General features: G+C 37.9%; 1 protein-coding gene across 2 annotated transcripts in view; it reads right to left on the bottom strand.

Annotated features, from left to right (window-relative positions):
- Positions 1-1,272: 1,272 nt before the first annotated feature.
- Positions 1,273-19,177, bottom strand: part of LOC123768419 (zinc finger protein on ecdysone puffs) — a 40,681-nt gene continuing 22,776 nt past the window's right edge. For both annotated transcript variants that reach the window (XM_045758922.2, XM_045758923.2), the window contains 9 exons: positions 16,355-16,719; positions 11,823-11,943; positions 10,767-10,835; positions 9,949-10,050; positions 7,423-7,834; positions 4,942-5,090; positions 3,592-3,969; positions 3,102-3,241; positions 1,273-2,396 (listed from right to left, as the gene is read on the bottom strand). In XM_045758922.2, the coding sequence (XP_045614878.1) occupies positions 2,234-2,396; positions 3,102-3,241; positions 3,592-3,969; positions 4,942-5,090; positions 7,423-7,834; positions 9,949-10,050; positions 10,767-10,835; positions 11,823-11,943; positions 16,355-16,719 (1,899 nt within the window). In that variant the 3' untranslated portion in view covers positions 1,273-2,233. The remainder of the gene's footprint in view (positions 2,397-3,101; positions 3,242-3,591; positions 3,970-4,941; positions 5,091-7,422; positions 7,835-9,948; positions 10,051-10,766; positions 10,836-11,822; positions 11,944-16,354; positions 16,720-19,177) is intronic.

Raw genomic sequence — 19,177 nt, 5'->3', positions numbered from 1 at the left:
ACTCAGAGTTCTGTTCGTAGGCTGAATATTCCCCGCCTCACAGTTCCAGTTCTCCTTGACGGGGCAGGTGCGAGAGACGAAGACGTCCGTCATGACATCCTTCGCCATACCTTCCGCTTCATCCGTCATGTCCGCGGCCTGAAGAGACTGTAAAATTTGTCGCCTGAGGAGATTGTAGGGTCTATGGCCTGAAGAGACTATAGGGACCCCATCCCTCCGCTATTTCCCGGTACCGGGCAGCCGGGGCGCATCCGATCCCACGATCGTCGTCGCCCCTAAATCAACACAACAACAACAACAGAGGGCGCTAAATATCACTAAGGATGCTAATATGAGAACAAACACATAAGAACGATATCAAAAGCCTCAGCAAACTAGGTTTTCCCGGAACAACCGCCGTTCCGGGGAATTTTATTTTGCGGGTGAACTTTTTCAAGAGTATCTATATTAGACAACGTTCTTTCCAATCAAACACGATTCAATACACGTGTATACAAGTGTTTCTAGTGTCCTTGGATAGACACAATCAAGTCCAGTCAATCTCCTTCACCCACGTCGCAAACTAACTTTACCGGGAAATTCTCGTTTTCATCCAGAATTCCCATGCGTACCTGTAATCAGACATTCTTACAATACCCACTTTGTCACTACCTTTCCGTCAATGCTGTAAAAGGTTGCCGGCAGCGACTGCACTGTACCAGGGCTAGGTCCTTTTTGCAGTCTGTCCTGTTTTTATCAGTTCACAAAGCTGTTAATCCTTCTCTGCACACTGCCCTTCTAGTACCCAGAATTCGCTGTAAAACCAGCACGTGATGTATTTTATAGTACAGCAATTTGTTTTTAATTTTTTAACGAGGTTGGTAATTGTCATTGTGTATGTATTTTTATTAAAGCTTACAGAAAGATTTCAAGATGGATATGTTGACAGCCCCACAGAGATCTTGCCTTGGATAATTGAGAGCTGCAGTATCGTGTAGTAACATCCACTATGGAGGAATATAACTGCTATACAAGCCAATATCACAAACAAAGATCCTCTGCAAGAGGAGGGGTAGAGTAGGTGAAAGATGAAAACTAGCGGCATTGGCACTGTTCCTAATGACTCCTACCTTGTTTAGGTCAGGACCTGGTCGAACATTACTCAGTAAGTCTTGTGCACAACTCTGGTAACGTTATTACGGAGCATACTTTTGTTCGCCAAGTTACAACTTATTGCAGTAGCGTTACAAACATTGAAGAAAATCCCACTAACAAAGGATAATGGAAAATCACTTTTTACCTGGCAGGCAAATTATATTTATTTATGTTTAATAAAAATCAGGGTCTTGTAATTTTCAGGTATCAGTAATGCCTATGACTACATCAGTCAAATATCTACACATTTTGTGAAGGCTAGAGGAAAATGGATATACATATCTGTCTAGTAATCCTTGACAACAGAAATAAAAAGTTAAGTGTATATTCACCAGTCTCTTTGCAAGGATGTTCATCTAATTATAAAACAAATTACCAATTTACTGTACCTGCTCCTTTAATTAAAAGGACTATATAATATTTACTCAACACTTCTGCATCCGAGTACATTATCCATTATATATAGATTCTCGTTAAAGTCAAGAAAAAGTCCAGTACTTCATAATCCACTAACAATTGTGTCAACCAATTTCCAAGATGCTGAATTATAAAAATGAATCAACGTCAATATTTGCAAATTGTTAATACAAGTACTATAAAGAGACATATCTTCCAAAAACTTCATTAAGGATCTAGGTTGCCAACATACAACCAATAATTATAAATTCAGTCCAAGATTTGTTAATACCCATCTGCATATTGGGTATCAAGTAAAAGCAAACCAGGCTATTACACTGGACAAGCTAGTAAATTATCATTTTTGTTTAATTATTACACTTTAAATGAACATAGAAAAATGGTACACTGAATCAATGATATATGTGTATGTAGAGGTGGAAGAGAGGGTGCAGGGAGGGAAAAGGACAATGCAAGAGGATTGACAAGTGGCAGTGGAGAGGAGAGGCAAAAAGGGAAAGGAAATACAGCAAGTCAGTCAGCACGACGAGAGAAGGGAAGGATGGGGCAGGGTGAGGGGCAGGAAGAAAATTAGTTGTAATGAGTTTATTATGTATTTTTAAACTTAGTACAGTATACCTCTTGCATTGTCTATGTATACCAATCTTACATCTTAAAAAAAAAATAAAAAAAAATAAAGTAACTAATTCCTAAGGGAGCGTCCTCGCCCTCTCCCTCTCGCTGCCCTTCGAGCACGTGGAGTTCCCACATCACTCTTTGGTTCGTCCTTCTCCTCTTTAGGTCTCTCTTCTTCAGTATTAGGAGCTTCAACTTTTTCTGCACTCTCTTCTGGTTCTTCAATAACACTAGGAGAAAAATTTATAAATTTGTTAAGCTCTGAAATCTAATACATACATACATAAGACTGACACTAATAAAAAAAATTGAAAGTTAAAAAAATCAAGCTATGGTAATTCCAAAAGTAATAGTTCTGTAACTAAACTGAAAAGCAAGTGCATCATCTCTTATCAAAATGGAATCTTATTAATTTACTGCAATACCTTGAAATTTACTCTGGAATGCAACCTATAGGCTGCCCTTCCTGGTTATCAATTCATACAGGAAGAAAAAACACTACTAAATGTTGTATTACAAATCCAAAAGCAGAGCCCTAAAATCAAGCAATAATTATTCAGTGCTACACCACTTGATTACAGCCATCTTATTCTTTGCCTCTTCATACCAAAAGAATTGTTTCAAGAAATATATATGAAGCTTTGCATAAGGGACAAAATTCTTTATTGACAAAAGACATCCACATGGATCCTTTATGAAATTTATGGGACTCTTCAAACTACGACGGAAAACTCCAAATTTCCATAATGTTAATCTATATCCCAACAAGCTTGCCTACTACAGTACCTATGAAATAAAGGACTGACTGGAGGAACAATAATTTTCAAAGCATTTTCAGTCAAATGAGCTGGTCAGGCTATTAATCCTACATAGACAAATTATGCAGGGTTAAGGGATAGAGTTAGAGGATTGATGGGAGGGAAAGGAAAACTTACCATTCCTCTTCCACCTTTTGTTCAGGCCCCTCTTCAGCATCAGCAAAATTGTCATCATTGTCTTCCTGCTCTGCATTCTCTACATCACCCTCTTCATCAAATGCCTCACCCACTTCTTCAAGCATTGCTGATTCCTCATCCTACAAAAAGACAGTAATAATCAAGTGGATTATATACATATGTAAACATATTATATATACATATTATTTAATTATACACATACTATATATAAATTACAATACATACTTTTCATAATATAAATTGTAGTTGTAAAAATTCATTATTCAAAATAACGAAAAAGCACCACGAATGTAGAAATCTTAAGTATACAATACTGTAAATACTGTACAATATTTGCATATTAGGAACAGATGTCCAAATCTGATGGCAGCAAGTTTAAGATGAGTACAGATGATTACATCTACCACTGAAGGAAAAGAAATTTAAACTTCATTTATTAGCACAACTGCTTCTAAAGGCAATTACTAACCAGTTCAGCAGCCTCCTCATTGTCTGCTACATCATCTGATTTGCTAACTTTCTGGGGGCTTTCCTTATCCTTTTCTGGCTCAGTAGTATCATCTACCTCTACTTCTGCCTCTTCCCCTGCATCATCTTCACCTCCAGCATCTTCATCTTCTGCATCTTCATCTGCCATTTCATCTTCATCTCCTGCATCTTCGTCTTCATCAGCATCTCCTGCATCTGCATCTTCACCCTCATCATCTGTACTCTGTTTCACAGCAGCATCTTTCTCAGCCTCATCCTCAGACTGTTTCTCCCCCTCTGGTTGATTTTCACTTTTCTCTTTTTCTTGCTCTTTCCTTTTTTCTTCTAGTTTCTTTTTCTTTTCCAGATCTTTTTGTTCCTGAAACAAACATTAAAACTTCAAACACACAGTATTTTGCATATTAAAGCAATTCCTAGAAATAATGTTGAACTGAACTGATGCATTTTGTTATAAATCTTGTATACAAAATCTGTGCTGCTCCGGTCCTACTCCGGAGGACCTAGTAGGCTCCACTACTCTGTGGAGCCGATCGGCCGAGCGGACAGCACACTGGGCTTGTGATCCTGTGGTCCCGGGTTCGATCCCGGGCGCCGGCGAGAAACAATGGGCAGAGTTTCTTTCACCCTATGCCCCTGTTACCTAGCAGTAAAATAGGTACCCGAGTGTTAGTCAGCTGTCACAGGCTGCTTCCTGGGGGTGGAGGCCTGGTCGAGGACCGGGCCGCGGGGACACTAAAGCCCCGAAATCATCTCAAGATAACCTCAAGAAGATAACCTCCAGGATTAAGAATATCAATATACAAGTAGTTGAACACCGTTACTCTCATTAACTTCAGACCAACATCTATGAGCCTTTCTAGTACTTCACATTTCACCACTACACTGAACCACTGCTTCAGCAAATCACATGAGGTAAGCTTCCTTCATTCTACCTGGGAATTCGTTCCATTTGAATCTCCCCCTCCAAGGTCATATAAAAAAAAAAAAGCCCAAACAGCCTACTGGCAATTGGCAAGAACACTTCTTGACAATCAATTGATGCCAAGCAGTGTTTGGAAAAGGCTTTATATCAATGAGCCTTCCTGAGGTCAATCAAGAATGGATAAGTAATCAATTGTTTCCATAGCACCAAAATGGCCCAGCGTGGACATTCGAGAAGATCATCCCCATAAACACGAGTAATTTCTACGTGCCATGTACAGTCCACCTGGACCTTCAAGTGGTACAGCTAAAAAATAATATGAGACAATGCATGTCTATTTGGGATACCAAACTAACCACAAATTTGTATTTAGAAGACAGATACTCAGAAATTTACAAATTAACTAACCTGCATCTGTGTGACATGTGCAAACAGATTTTGGTAATGGACAATAGAGCGGAAATGGACTTGCACTTGTTGTTCATCCACCATTCGAAACCTTGGACCTGGGCATACCTTGCAACGGTAATGTGATTTTGTTCCAACCAGGTGCATTCCTGCAAATTAAAATACAATTAATGAACAAATAAATAATTTATGCAGCATATTAACGGAGAGAATTAATAGATTAACACTTTCGTGTGCCTGGCATGCGGACTGCAAATTTAGAGGTCATGCCCCCGGCGTGCAGGCGAGCGCACGGCGACACCTAAAATGTGTATACTCGTTTCAGTTTTCTCACCTTAATTCTTGTACTACATCGTTCGTTTTGGTATTTTGTTTGCAAAAGAATTTCCTACAGTTGTATATGCATATAATGTCCAAACGCCCAGCGTGACTAAACTAATGGCATATGCTCCTGATGAGACTCCACAATCTTACTGGCCAGGTGTGGAGGCAGAGGGTCGAGATTCAGATTTGATGTCCAAAGGGCTTGGAAAGGATTGGGAAGGGGGGGGGGGGGAGACGAGGTGGTGAAATTCTGGAAAAGAATTTGAGGGTGGATAGTGGCAGCTTGAAAGTTGACTTTGCCCATCCACCAATGCTCCCTGGATGAGGCTCAGTTGTTCTACTCCTCAACCCCGGCCCGACTTGTGAGAACTTGGTCCAACAGGCTGTTGCTTGGAGAGGCCCAAAGGCACACAGATCCACAACAGCCTGGCTGATCCTGAAGAAAACTATCCAGTTTTCTCTTTACATTCACGTTTGTTCCAGCAATTTTTTTTATGCTCTCTGGGATGATGTTGAACTGAATGTCTGATGTTTATACAATGTTTTACATTGTGCCTATGGCACTTCTGCTCATCACTGGTTCTATTCTGCATTTCCTTCCATATCGTTTTTAACTCCAGTATGTTGTGGTTTACAGTAGATTTGGGACCTAGCCCTCCAGTATTTTCCATGTGCATATTATTTGATACCTTTCTTGTCTCCTTTCTAGGGAGTACATTTGGAGAGCTCCAAGACTATCCCAATAGTTTAGGTGCTTTAATTGTATGCTGTGTGTTTGCATTCACTATTTCAGCAATCTCTCCTGCTCTGAAGGGAAAAGCGATTATCGAGCAGTACTCAAGACACGACAGCTCATGTGATTTGAACAGTACAACCATTGTGATTACAACCATTGTGATGGGATTCCTGGATTTGAAGGCTCTTGTAATCAATCCTATCATTTTTCTGGCCGATGTTACATACGCTTGGTAATGCACCTTAAATGTTAGGTCATTAGGCATCATTCCCAGATCCTTTGCAGGCTAGTTTTCTATTATGGACAGATTTGATTGTTGTGTACCCTGTCCTTTGTTTAAGGTCCTCATTTTTACCATACCTGAGTACGTGGAATTTATCACTTTAATGTTATTTTATGCGGCCAAGTCAAAAACTATTAATATCTGCTTGAAGTTTTTCAATGTCTTCAACAGAAGTAATTTTCATGTTGATTTTTGTGTAATTTGCAAAGGATGATACAGAGCAGTGACTTATTTTGTTTACATCTGATACGAGGATAAGGAAAAGCAGTGGTACAAGGACTGTACCCTGAGGTACAATGCCTTTAACGGCACTTGGACCCTTATTTTATTTGGTCGACTTATCTTAGACAGAAAATTGAATACCCACCGACTTACTTTACCTGTTATTCCCATTAACTTGTACTTCATCCATGTGAAGCATGGCACAAATACAAATAATCATCAGCAAAAGCTAAATGCCTAACCAACACATAAATATTGTTATATTATGCTAGTATAATTTATATTTGAGAACATTCCTATTTTGATTGAACAGCATGTTAAAATTGATGAATGCGTCTTTGGGGTCAACCGCTGAATGGAATGGAATGGACAATTTTATACTTAAATCTTCTAACAACCATTTATGAGCTGGTATGAGCTAGGTATGAGTATGAAATGGTATGAAATGCTCATACCAAAGTGGTATGAGCTAGAAGAAAGATTACTGGATCTGAACCTCAACACTGTCAGAAGAGTTAGAAGAGACATGACCCCTACCTATAAAATTCTCAAGAGGAATTGACAGGGTAGGTAAAGAAACTTTAGCACAGATCGTACACAATCAAGGGGACACAGGTGGAAACTTAGTACCCAAATGACTCATCGGGATGCTAGCAAGAACTTTTTCAGTGTCCGTAATTAACAAGTAGAATGCATTAGGCAGATGTGATAGAGGCAGACTCCATACACAGTTTCAAATGTAGACATGATACAGCCCAATAGGTTCAAGAATCTGTACAGCAGTTGATCAACAGTTGAGGCAGGACCAAAGAGCTGAAGCTCAATCCCCGCAAGCCAACTAGGCGAGTACATCAGAGTTACCTTAGTGTACCATAAATCCAATTCATAAACAAGCACAAACAGTAGCTCTGCTTACCTACAGGAACTGCAGGGTCATAAGGAGGAAGCGTTTCTGAAGTGTACGATTCTTCTGAATTGTTTTCCTTGAACTCGTCCACAGCATCTTGAAACTTCTTTAATATCTCTTCTTCAGAAATATCCTTTTCCTGCTCTAATTTTTTCTCCTCCCTTGCTTTAATTTCCTGTTCCATTTCCATCTGCCATTTAAAGTGAAGAAGAGAGAGGCGATGTTCCTCTAGAGCTCCTCTGATGGTGTATGCATGACCACAACACTTTACCTTCAAGTACTGAGATATCAAACTGTGTTCAATAGTCTTGTTATGTTCCTGGAGTGTGCCAGCAATTTTACACTGACACTTGCCACACTGCATCAGGTTTCCTCTAGCTCCACTCTTCCAAGCAGACAAGATTTGACGTTGACAAGCCAGCTATTTGTGAGAAACAAAATTATACATTTGAAATTACTTTGAGATCTGCAAAATCCAGAATATCTTTTTGGTACAGTAATATTTACAATACAAATTATAAGAATGATTTCACATTACATGCAGTACAATGAAACAATTTAGTACAAATCTAGTTTTCACCTAACGCTGATATTTGGGAATTATCTTGCAGCAATGACCGCATAATTAATGGAAACGAGAAAATTATAAAAAAATGATTGTTTCAATAACACAAAAATTAATATTACAAGGTTATAAATTAAGACCTTGTTATGGCATATATCAGTAACTAACAGGGTGGAAGAAATTATCAAGAGGCCTGAGTCAACTTTACTCTAAAATAATGTTTCAGATTGATATGGCTTTGAGAATATATACTGTCAAAAAAAACCATGAACACAGCCACTAAAAACAGTTGAAATAATTTGCATTGTTTCAAATATTCTAGCCAATTAAATATATTATTATTACAAACAATTTTATGGCATTATAAAGAAGACCAGACTAAGTTTTATAATGAACAAATCCACAAGGGCTGTGACGAGGATTCGAACCTGCGTCCGAGAGCATCCCAGACGCTGCCTTAAACCATTGAGCTACAACATGGTCAAAGAATTGCAACCAGAAATTCTACTGAATTTACTTGGATCCTGCAGCCTCTCTTAAACAAATCCTTGTGGATTTGTTCATTTGATACATCACGCTATTATAAGATCTATAATCTTGAGGGTATCTTGAGATGATTTCGGGGCTTTAGTGTCCCCGCGGCCCGGTCCTCGACCAGGCCTCCACCCCCAGGAAGCAGCCCGTGACAGCTGACTAACTCCCAGGTACCTATTTACTGCTAGGTAACAGGGGCATTCAGGGTGAAAGAAACTTTGCCCATTTGCTTCTACCTCGTGTGGGAATCGAACCCGCGCCACAGAATTACGAATCCTGCGCGCTATCCACCAGGCTACGAGGCCCCTTAATATTATTATTATAGAAGGGTATATAACCTCCTATAATATTATAGGTTATATATTATAGAACATTATATTTAATATTCCAAGGGTGGAATTGTGAAGCCAGTGAAGACTGGTAATTTTAAGGGTAGATTTACGAAGTGGTGAACGTGGAATAATTCAGTTTAGATTAATGTCAACATTTAAGATGCAAGGTGTTGGTGCAGCCAGAATGTGAGTGCATTCTGATTCCACATCTTTTTAGCAGTAAGTTAAACAAAAAGTATTGAACACGTATTAATTTAGTGTAAATGATAAGAGTTAAGTGGCAAAGGTGAATGAAGCAGGGTCTAAAGCTTACACAACTCGCATCAGTGAGGGTGGGGCTGCTCACTTTTACCCCTACACAGTGTAGCTTTAACAAAGCGCATAGGTACTTTATACCAGTATCAGTAAATCACCTCTGTTCATAGATATAACAGAGTGGTGGCAGCCTTTAATATTAGTCGATGAAATATGTAGCCTAGCAATTTACAGTTCATTTTAACTTTTATAGTTAGTTTACTTAAATCTTTATTCATATAATATTTAATTTCAGTTGATATGAATTAAGTGTTAATTCATTATTTCACACAATTTAAATAAAATATACTGATCATTATCAGTATCAGTATAACCCTGGTTTAATGTTAGGTAATCAGAGTAAGTTGTTCTGAAAGCTATAAAATTCCCAATAATTCCCCCAGGGCCCAAGTTTCACAGTAAAGCATTATATTTATTAAGCTTTATCAATGTGGGACTTCCTCAAGCCTAACAAGCCTAGAAAGGGGAGCCAGTTGTCCCTGGGAAACTTTGGGAGAACTAAGGACAAAGTTTCCCAGAAACGACAAGGTAGTGTCAGGGTTGTCCCCCTCAACCCTGACACCAGCCTCTTTCTAGTCTTGTGTCAGGGTTCTGCAAGTACCACATTGATAAAACATATGTAAAATGTTACATTATTTACAGTCTCCCCCCCCCCATGTTTATAGAAAGTTAACCCCCCCCACTTATTTTTAATATACGCCCTCCCACCTCCACTAATGGAGTGCATGTTAATATGGTTGTAAAATTTACCATCGGGGAGGAACATGACAAAATAACTTTAAAACTTACCTTTGCCTCAGCCCTCAGGATTTCAAGAATAGCAGCACCTTGCCCATGGTATGCATGGGCAGTAGTCTTGTGGGCCTTTGACTCTAAATGTTTTTGGTAACACTGCAAAGTAAACAATTAAAACCAATTACAATATTTTATTGTAATTAAATAAAACTAATTACGGCTTAAGGGAAATCCCATGTGGTGAGAATTTAAAAGGGATTTAGCCACACAACCCAGAGCATCCAGGGATGAGAACACAGGCAAGATGGTTCTGGATTTATCACTGCTCCATTCTTTATAGAATTGAAATAATGAAGCCAGAACATGGCAATATTAATTCAGTGAAAACTATAATGAATCCCTATGGAGCTATACGTAACTAGTTTCCCAAATGCAAAATGAATTTTTTCCTCAAATGTAATTCATAATTTCAATATTTTAACCAGTTATCTGCTACAGCATTTGTTATATGGCAAACGCTTAGATGCCCCCAAAAAAAAACTAAGTATGGTTAAGAAAGGTTCTACATACTCTCTAGTATCAATTGTTTTTTCTACCCAATAATGCATGCCTTTTAGTTCAACATGGAAAAAACATTTAAAGCTATTAATGTCTGACACTCACCAGCAGTGGTTACAATATCTTTATGCAACAAAAGCCTCAACAGGCACACACACATGTCCAATAAACAAAAGAACAAGTAACTCATGAATTAAAAATTCTGACCTAATTAGCAGGTTATCTGTACTGTATTTATAAAGTAAAAAGGGGAAAGTTGTAATTATTGCAATAGCAGCAAAATTATAAACCCATGATATTTTCAATTCACTTACATTAATAGAGTAAAAGTTGTCCACATCACACATATGGCACTTCAGGATTTCTTTAGGAACAAATGCTTCCTGTTGAGAAACACAAAATTAAAACATTGTTTACTCACATATGAGCAATTTTAATTATCCTGCAAACACCCATACTTTTGAATACAAACAGGATGGTATAATTGAGTATAGGAGATGCAATAGCACCCGTGTAATACTTAATGTGTTCCTGCTTTTATGAAATTGTACTCCGATTATAATTTATAATAATTATAATCAGTACAATTTCATAAAAGCAGGAACACATTAATTATTACATTGCTATGATGCACATGTTCACTTTTATATTCTGAAGTACTGTACAGTACTACCTAATATCACTATCGATCATATAAATCCAGTTTCTACCTTTAACCTCACTTTGAACAGTCCACCAAATTTGTCTGGGTAAACTGCACACTGACCTGTCTCGATGATCACCGACAGTTCAGTATTTGAAGGGTGCGTGTATTTCAGGCTAACACTGGTATAAGTGTACAATTATATCCAAATCTTTTAAAACAAAATGACTAAAATAATATATGACTGTTACAAATGTATTTATTATAATCATAAATTTAAGAAATGCATACTTTTGCATGCCATTCAACTATTAATGTATATCACAGCAAAAGGGCTAAAGGAATTTCACTGCTAAATATATGTAATAAGTATGTTTATAAAATAATAATGACAATTCTTAATTTTGTTTTTATAAAATTTATGGATTGAACAGTGTAGGAGGGTGCATGGGAAGGTGGGTAGAAATTTATGTACAGTATAGTCCAGTACTTGGCCAGCTGAGCAGTATTAAAAATAGCACTATCAGTCAAGATTAAGAACTTAAGGCACATTACCAGATATTTACCAAAGGCTACAATGTACAATGAGTGTACAATGTACATAAGAGCTTGATTTATTACACTTCTATTACAACAAAGTATCAAGATATTCAAGATTGCAGTGCCATGGAAATAATTTAAAATGCAATAACAAGGTATCAATAAAAATGCAAATACTGTACATTACCTTTTTTGTTTTCAAATCTTTATCTTCCTCATTCTCAGTAGTATCCATTTCCTCAGCATTTTCTTTGTCGTCTGCTGCTTCATCAGACTGTTCTACCTCAGTCTTACCATCTGCAGTTCCACTGTAAATAGTGTTTTGAATGCATCATACTGTTTTCATTTTTCCATATCAAAGGGAGTTCATTAACAGTAGTGAAATCCTTTTAATTGAAGAGTAAAAAAAAAAAACATTAATGTGATGTAGGCATAAAACAGTTGTGTATATGTAAAAGTTAATAAGGTGGAGGTAAAAACACCTGGAACAGAAATGGGAGCAGACATTATAATTAACATGTGTACTATATGATACCAAGCAAGAAGAAACTGAAGGTCAGCAGGTCAAAAATATGATTAGTGTTTGAGATGGGAATTTGATATCATGGAGTTTGCATTGAATAGGCTCTGGGTTTGGTATTCAATGCAGTCCACATTTGAGTAGTAACCAACATTCTAGCAGAAGGCTCTTGTCAAATGTGTGTGAATTTGACATATTAACAGATAAGTACTCTTTGCTTGGGATTTGGGAAACTTTCAAATGGGCCAGTGAGTGGCCTCATACTGATCCCTTTCCCAATTGAAGGAGCACTTGTACAAAGTGGATATTTCTTGCTTGGACCAGAATTTACAAAACTTTACTTCTTTCCTCTGGTGCAGCCGTTTCTCTGTTGGTCTAATACGAGCCCTTAGGTAGCCTCGTCAAACGGCTGGTAGATCTGTTGTTGGTTCAACTATGGTTCCCAGCCCTTGTGCATTGTTCACATCCTCTTATATTCCTGGGACTCCCTTTATCGCAGACAGTGACTTGCTCATCCATGTATCACTAATAGAGGACAAGATGGCAACTTTCACTGCCCAATTTGCCTCCTCCCTGGCACCAGTATGATGTCAATTGGCAGACTTTCTTGCCTTCCATTATTTAGACAATTGTCCTTTGTTTCAGTGCCAGTAAAGTGTCTGTTATACTGTAGCATTTTGTTCAGCAAGATATGTTTTCTTTTATGTGGAAATACTGGAATTATTTGCAAGATACTTTTCTTGACCTATTGTACTTTTCTCAATGTACAGTCTGATTTATATCCTTGCACATATGAATACTACCTGTGATACTTTCTTTCCTGTTTCCAGTCTTTATACCCAAGGTCAGCATTTTGCTTGTTTAATCTATTATTGCATTCTTTTAAACTCAAAATGGTTCCCTCATGGTACTGTTGAGAGTATGCACGGGGCAGCTACAAACAGCCAGTCCAAAAATTAAGCATTAAATGCCTAGGAAGACGATTTCTTTGATGGGCAGTCTCAAGGCTCCCTGCACCTGCCAGTCATAAACGTATTTGGGAGCGGTACAACCCGTCCTCTTAAAAATAACGTTGCTGTTCACTCGTATGCTTGCTATGGCCAAATTAGGACATAATTTGAAATGAAATCGACTCGAGTGATGTACTGTCCCAGTTTTCTGTTTGAGTCGTCCGGCTTACTCGGTAAGGTTAGAAGAGGAAACTTTCAATTAACGTTTTTCATGACGTTTTGAAACCTTATGAGAATTTCCTGCCCACCTAACCTACCATAGAACCCTTAACTTACTGTTGTTGAAAAAAATATCCCAAATTTATTTTCATGTCTTTTTTTCATTTTTAAATTACATCCACTTTCGGCCATACTGTACTGCTAAACGCCCAAAAGCGACATTTTTAAGAGGACAGGTTGAGTGGTATACCAAGGGGACAGATGGGAATGTTCAACTCTTGGATAACCTGAGCTGCTATCTTGTGATGCACTGACACCAAATCCACTAACCATCCCCAGTCCTTAGCAAGTACAGTAAATTATATTTATATTCCTCAATCTGTTCATTTTAACACCACATGCTTCAGACTTTCAATCTCAATCATTTTAAATTTACAATTTCATACCACACCAACTTGCATGTGTACACATGGGTAGGAATTACATCTTTATCCAAGCCACTAGTTGCATCTATATATTTAACTTTTTTAACTAGAGCTTTTAATATACAACTTTTCTTCCTAGATTCACTACTCTTTGGACTGCAAAATTCTTATTAAACATCTGGATACTTGACATTCCAATTACTAGTACATGTGTTTGAATTGATCAACTATCACAAGTACTCCACCGTTGACATCTCGCAAAAATTGCTGCTCTCAGTGAGCACAACTTGTTACAAGGACCATCTACTAAGGTAAATTTCTACTTGGGAAGTGTGTACCATATACAGTATGTGCGAATGTGTAATATGTAAATATTTACTGTGCTCCCTAACATGATAAAATCTCATTCCTCTAGTACCTAAAATTTTTAGTTATCCTAACAAGAAATTGGAAACTACACCTACGTTTTAAGGATAACGCGAATATATCTTACACTAAAACTGGAAGGCAAAACTTGGCTCAGTTTCAATGACACTGACAATACAAATTATGTTTCATTGTGTATTCAAACCATTTATCCATTACACAATATTCGCTTGAAAATTAATAAAAAAAAGTGTGATATCCCAATTTGCCAAACACAACAAAGCCATTTCTTTTAAAACCAACTGTAACTAGTATTATTAATTACACAATGAAATCGCAAAAATGCATCTGAGGTGACCCAGGATACTGGTTCGATCCCACTGTCCTGCTTCAAAGATTCTGACAATTAGTTTGGGTATCCAGCATGGCTCAGGTGACCAAGGCCACAGCTACACTACCATCATTCCTGTATTTACCTTCACTACCATCATTCCTGTATTTACCTTCACTATCATCATTCCTGTATTTACCTTCACTACCATCATTCCTGTATCTACCTTCACTACCATCATTCCTGTATCTACCTTCACTACCATCATTCCTGTATCTACCTTCACTACCATCATTCCTGTATCTACCTTCACTACCATCATTCCTGTATCTACCTTCACTACCATCATTCCTGTATCTACCTTCACTACCATCATTCCTGTATCTACCTTCACTACCATCATTCCTGTATCTACCTTCACTACCATCATTCCTGTATTTACCTTCACTACCATCATTCCTGTATCTACCTTCACTACCATCATTCCTGTATCTACCTTCACTACCATCATTCCTGTATCTACCTTCACTACCATCATTCCTGTATCTACCTTCACTACCATCATTCCTGTATCTACCTTCACTACCATCATTCCTGTATCTACCTTCACTACCATCATTCCTGTATCTACCTTCACTACCATCATTCCTGTATCTACCTTCACTACCATCATTCCTGTATCTACCTTCACTACCATCATTCCTGTATCTACCTTCACTACCATCATTCCTGTATCTACCTTCACTACCATCATTCCTGTATCTACCTTCACTACCACCATTCCTGTATCTACCTTCACTACCATCATTCCTGTATCTACCTTCACTACCATCATTCCTGTATCTACCTTCACTACCATCATTCCTGTATCTACCTTCACTACCATCATTCCTGTATCTACCTTCACTACCATCATTCCTGTATCTACCTTCACTACCACCATTCCTGTATCTACCTTCACTACCTAGGTGCTGCTGGATACACCATACCGTGGCTGAGCTGAACCTACACCTAATCATGTATTAAAAAAAAAAAAAAAAAAAAAAATGCTCCATGAATCTTATGATGGTCTTGTATTCAGCAATGTTGGAATTTGGCATCATGAAGGGTATAGGGGTAGCTGACCCTAACCACCCTATTTTCACCCACTTTACACCCTGAAAAGATTGACGAGGCCATAACAGTCTGGCATCCAACCTCGAATAGACAAACTAAGTCTCATAGATTATGAACCTTAGAGGTAGTCAGAACAAAGAAAATTACATAGCCTGGATATGTTGTGCAGCAGTTTTAGAAATTACTGTCTGGTTGTAATAACACCCAATTGTCAAAACTAGTCAAGTAATGATTTGACGTGCAAATTTCAGAAGTACTTTGGCCATGAGCCTTACATTTTTCTGGGGACAGCTGCAGCCAAATGAAGAGGAAAAAAAATCGTACCCCAAAAAACTGACAATTCTCTAACCAGAACCAGTTGTTTTTTTTATCAAACATTGCATAGAAGAATTTTGAATAGCCACCACACCTAGAAGAAACTATCACCCTACCTTCAATTATGCCACCAATTGACCAGAGCAATAATGTCCACTATACATTTATCAACAGTTTATGAAAAAACTTTTAGACAGTTAAAAAAACTGACGACATTTGTCATACCTATTGCAGCAAAATCCAACAAATTGTCTAGAACAAATGTTTAGGTTGTATTTTAATAAACTGTGTACAGTTGATCCTGAGAATGTGCAGATGCAGTACATCACCTGCTAGTGATGTGCTTCACTGCCTCTCAAAATTGTAGATACTATTGTTGGGTAGCAAGCACCTCCACAAAACACAACCAATTGCCAAGGCCAGTCAAGAACTGATCTGGGATGCAAATTTCAGCAGCATATTGGGTATGAACCTTACCTCTTTTTTGTACCAGCTGAGGAACCATCACCCTCGGCTTTGTCTCCCTTCTGGTCGCTGGCTGTTCCAGTTGTTTCGTCTTCCTCACTCTTCACCTTCTTCTGGTCCTTGGCAGGACCTTTAACATCCTTCAAATCAGACCTAGGTTTACCCCTCTTAGCCTTAGCTGTTTTTCTAAGCTGGTTGTCAGGCATGTGACGTCCAGCCGAGCCATAAGAATTGCCACCCCTGCCTCGCTGGGAAGATTCGTTGTCCCAGGATCGTCGAGGGTTGTACTGCTGATCCCGCTGAGGAAACTTGCGTACAGGTGACGGACGCACTGGGGAGGACTGAGTCTGCCCTCGGCGATTACCATGACCCCCATCCTGTGGGAGATACTCTCCACTCAGTCACCATACAATATTTGGAAACTGATCAGCCTCACCAATGGGAGGATTCCCAAGGTAACTAGAGGCAACTTTATTAGTCCACCAATCAACAATGGCCAATCTTTGGGCATGACAAAATTTGATTTATGGCAATTACATGAGCAGAGGGGCTCACTAAATACCAAGAGATGGATCATCCTTCAACCATACAAATAAACAAATGATTAATCATTTAATCATGCTACTTAATTTTTGTACGAGGATGCCAAATATCAAGAATACTCAATCCCCAAATAAGTTTTCACAATCAAAACATTCTGGAAATCTTCACTTTTTGTGAAAGACTGGCACATACCAAAGTAAATATGAGGTGCACTACTAAACGACAATACCAGACATCACTTAAAGCACTGCATTACAACCAAAATTATGTAATACAAATTCACTTCCAAAAAGTATCAGTACTTAACACTGTCCTAGCCATGTTCTGCAGAGCAACTATTTATACAAATAAATAAATGCTGTCATTTTTAACACTACATTATTGAAAGGTGGTTTGCAGTCTATTTGATAAGCATCAAATACATGGAACAGAACAATGTTGTGCAGCCAGATAGGAGCCAATTTCAGTCTACAGCTGAATCACTTGGGCCAACTGTCAAATGATCTGTGAATCTAAATTTGGAAACATCAAGGGAAAAACCTCTAACCTTGATAATATTTAAAATTAACAAATTTGTGCAAAGGCCTCGGTTCATGTAACAAAACACCATAAGCATAATGTAGAAATCAATCTTAAGAGAATTTCAATCTTACTCCTGCTTTGGAGGTTTTAGCATCCACTGAAGTGCATAATCAGAAATTTTTCTGGTAAATCTTCACTTTACCAAATGAAATATTACTGGTAAGCCAAGCTAGAGGCACACACAACTGATGAAGCAACTCCAATAATGGGTCAAAGGACACCCTTCAAGCTATTACACACTAATTATAAAATTTACATTCTAAAGTCCTAATTTTAACATTTCGTCTAAATAAATTGTTCGCTCCATTGAAAAAGTTTAATCATGGAAGTAATGTAGAATTTTATCTATACAAATTGGTTAAAATTCTAAGCCATCTTACTTTTATTAACCCTTTCAGTTGCAATAGCCATTTTCCCAGCACATCCCCAACAGGGCCTAAAACCAGCCATTTTTTTTTTTTAGCAGTGGAACCTCGGTTGACGACTGCCCTAGAAGACAAATTTTTTTTACACTTCAAATTTATTGTAAAATCTAAATGGGTGCACGACGGTTTACTTGGAAGACGATGTCTGTTCATACGCGTATGGGTCGAACGAGTGCGTGGGGCTTGGCACTTTTGTTTACAAGCCTATCTCGCAAAGTGACGACCACGGCCCGCTTGAATTCTTTGTCGAGAATTTCATAGTTTGCCTGCTTGCTTTTTTTTTTTTTAACATGAAAGTTCTTCTTTATATATCACACCATGGGTTCCAAGAAAGTCAATAGTAATGTTCAACCTAAGAAAATAGTTGTGAGGATGACAGTAAGAGGAAAAACAAGAGATCATTCATTGTGAGAATGTTATGTCTCACTACAGACAAGTGTTAAAATGTAGGGGAAAAACAAGTGTCTATAGACATTTTTAGTAAGAGAAGCAAGCAGTGAGCCACAACCAGGTCCTAGTGGTATGCCTGCAAAATATAGGAAAGAGTACCCCAGAAATGACATCACTTCTGTTATAATGGAAGGGGACCCCCCAACACTAACACCTCTCCTCACCATCTACCATACACCAACAAGTCCTCATAAAAGGTAAGATATACATACTGTACTGTACTGTAGTCCAAAATGACGTATTCGGTATAAAATGTATTTTTAAGTTAATATTTTTGGCGGTGTGGAACGGATTAATTCAATTTACATTATTTCTTATGGGAAATTCATTTTGGTTCACATGTCTCTGGTAACAGATTACGATCGTAAATGAAGGTACCACTGTACTAAATATGAAACAAAAAGATAACTTGATAAAAATCATGTCCCTTTTCTAAGATATGGTCCAAGTAGCCCAAAACCAGTGTGCACAGTGCTTCCAAGACACACAGTCACTATAAATAACCAATACAATTTTATTGGGGTGGGGGAGGGGAATTTTCTTTTAGTGTGTATCTACTTGTGTAATTGAACAAAGAGTACCAAACAAAAAATGTACAATTAAAATGGTTTTTGAAGTAATTGTCCAAATTTTTTTTTTGGTAACTCTGGTGAAGTATGGTCCAAATTAACATTTTTTTACATAAAACAATTAAGCATACTTACCAAGAAATTTTATTCAAAGCACAAATTGCAACCTGATATAATATGCAACCTTGTATGAAGATATAGACTGATGACAACACACGGAATTAACCCTTAACCCTCAAACCGCGCATATCATATATAAATGATAT

This window comes from Procambarus clarkii, chromosome 35 (genome assembly GCF_040958095.1).
Source record: "Procambarus clarkii isolate CNS0578487 chromosome 35, FALCON_Pclarkii_2.0, whole genome shotgun sequence".
Taxonomy (NCBI): domain Eukaryota; kingdom Metazoa; phylum Arthropoda; class Malacostraca; order Decapoda; family Cambaridae; genus Procambarus; species Procambarus clarkii.
The sequence above is the reverse complement of the archived record's forward strand: the minus strand, read 5'-3'. Positions and strand labels throughout refer to the sequence as shown.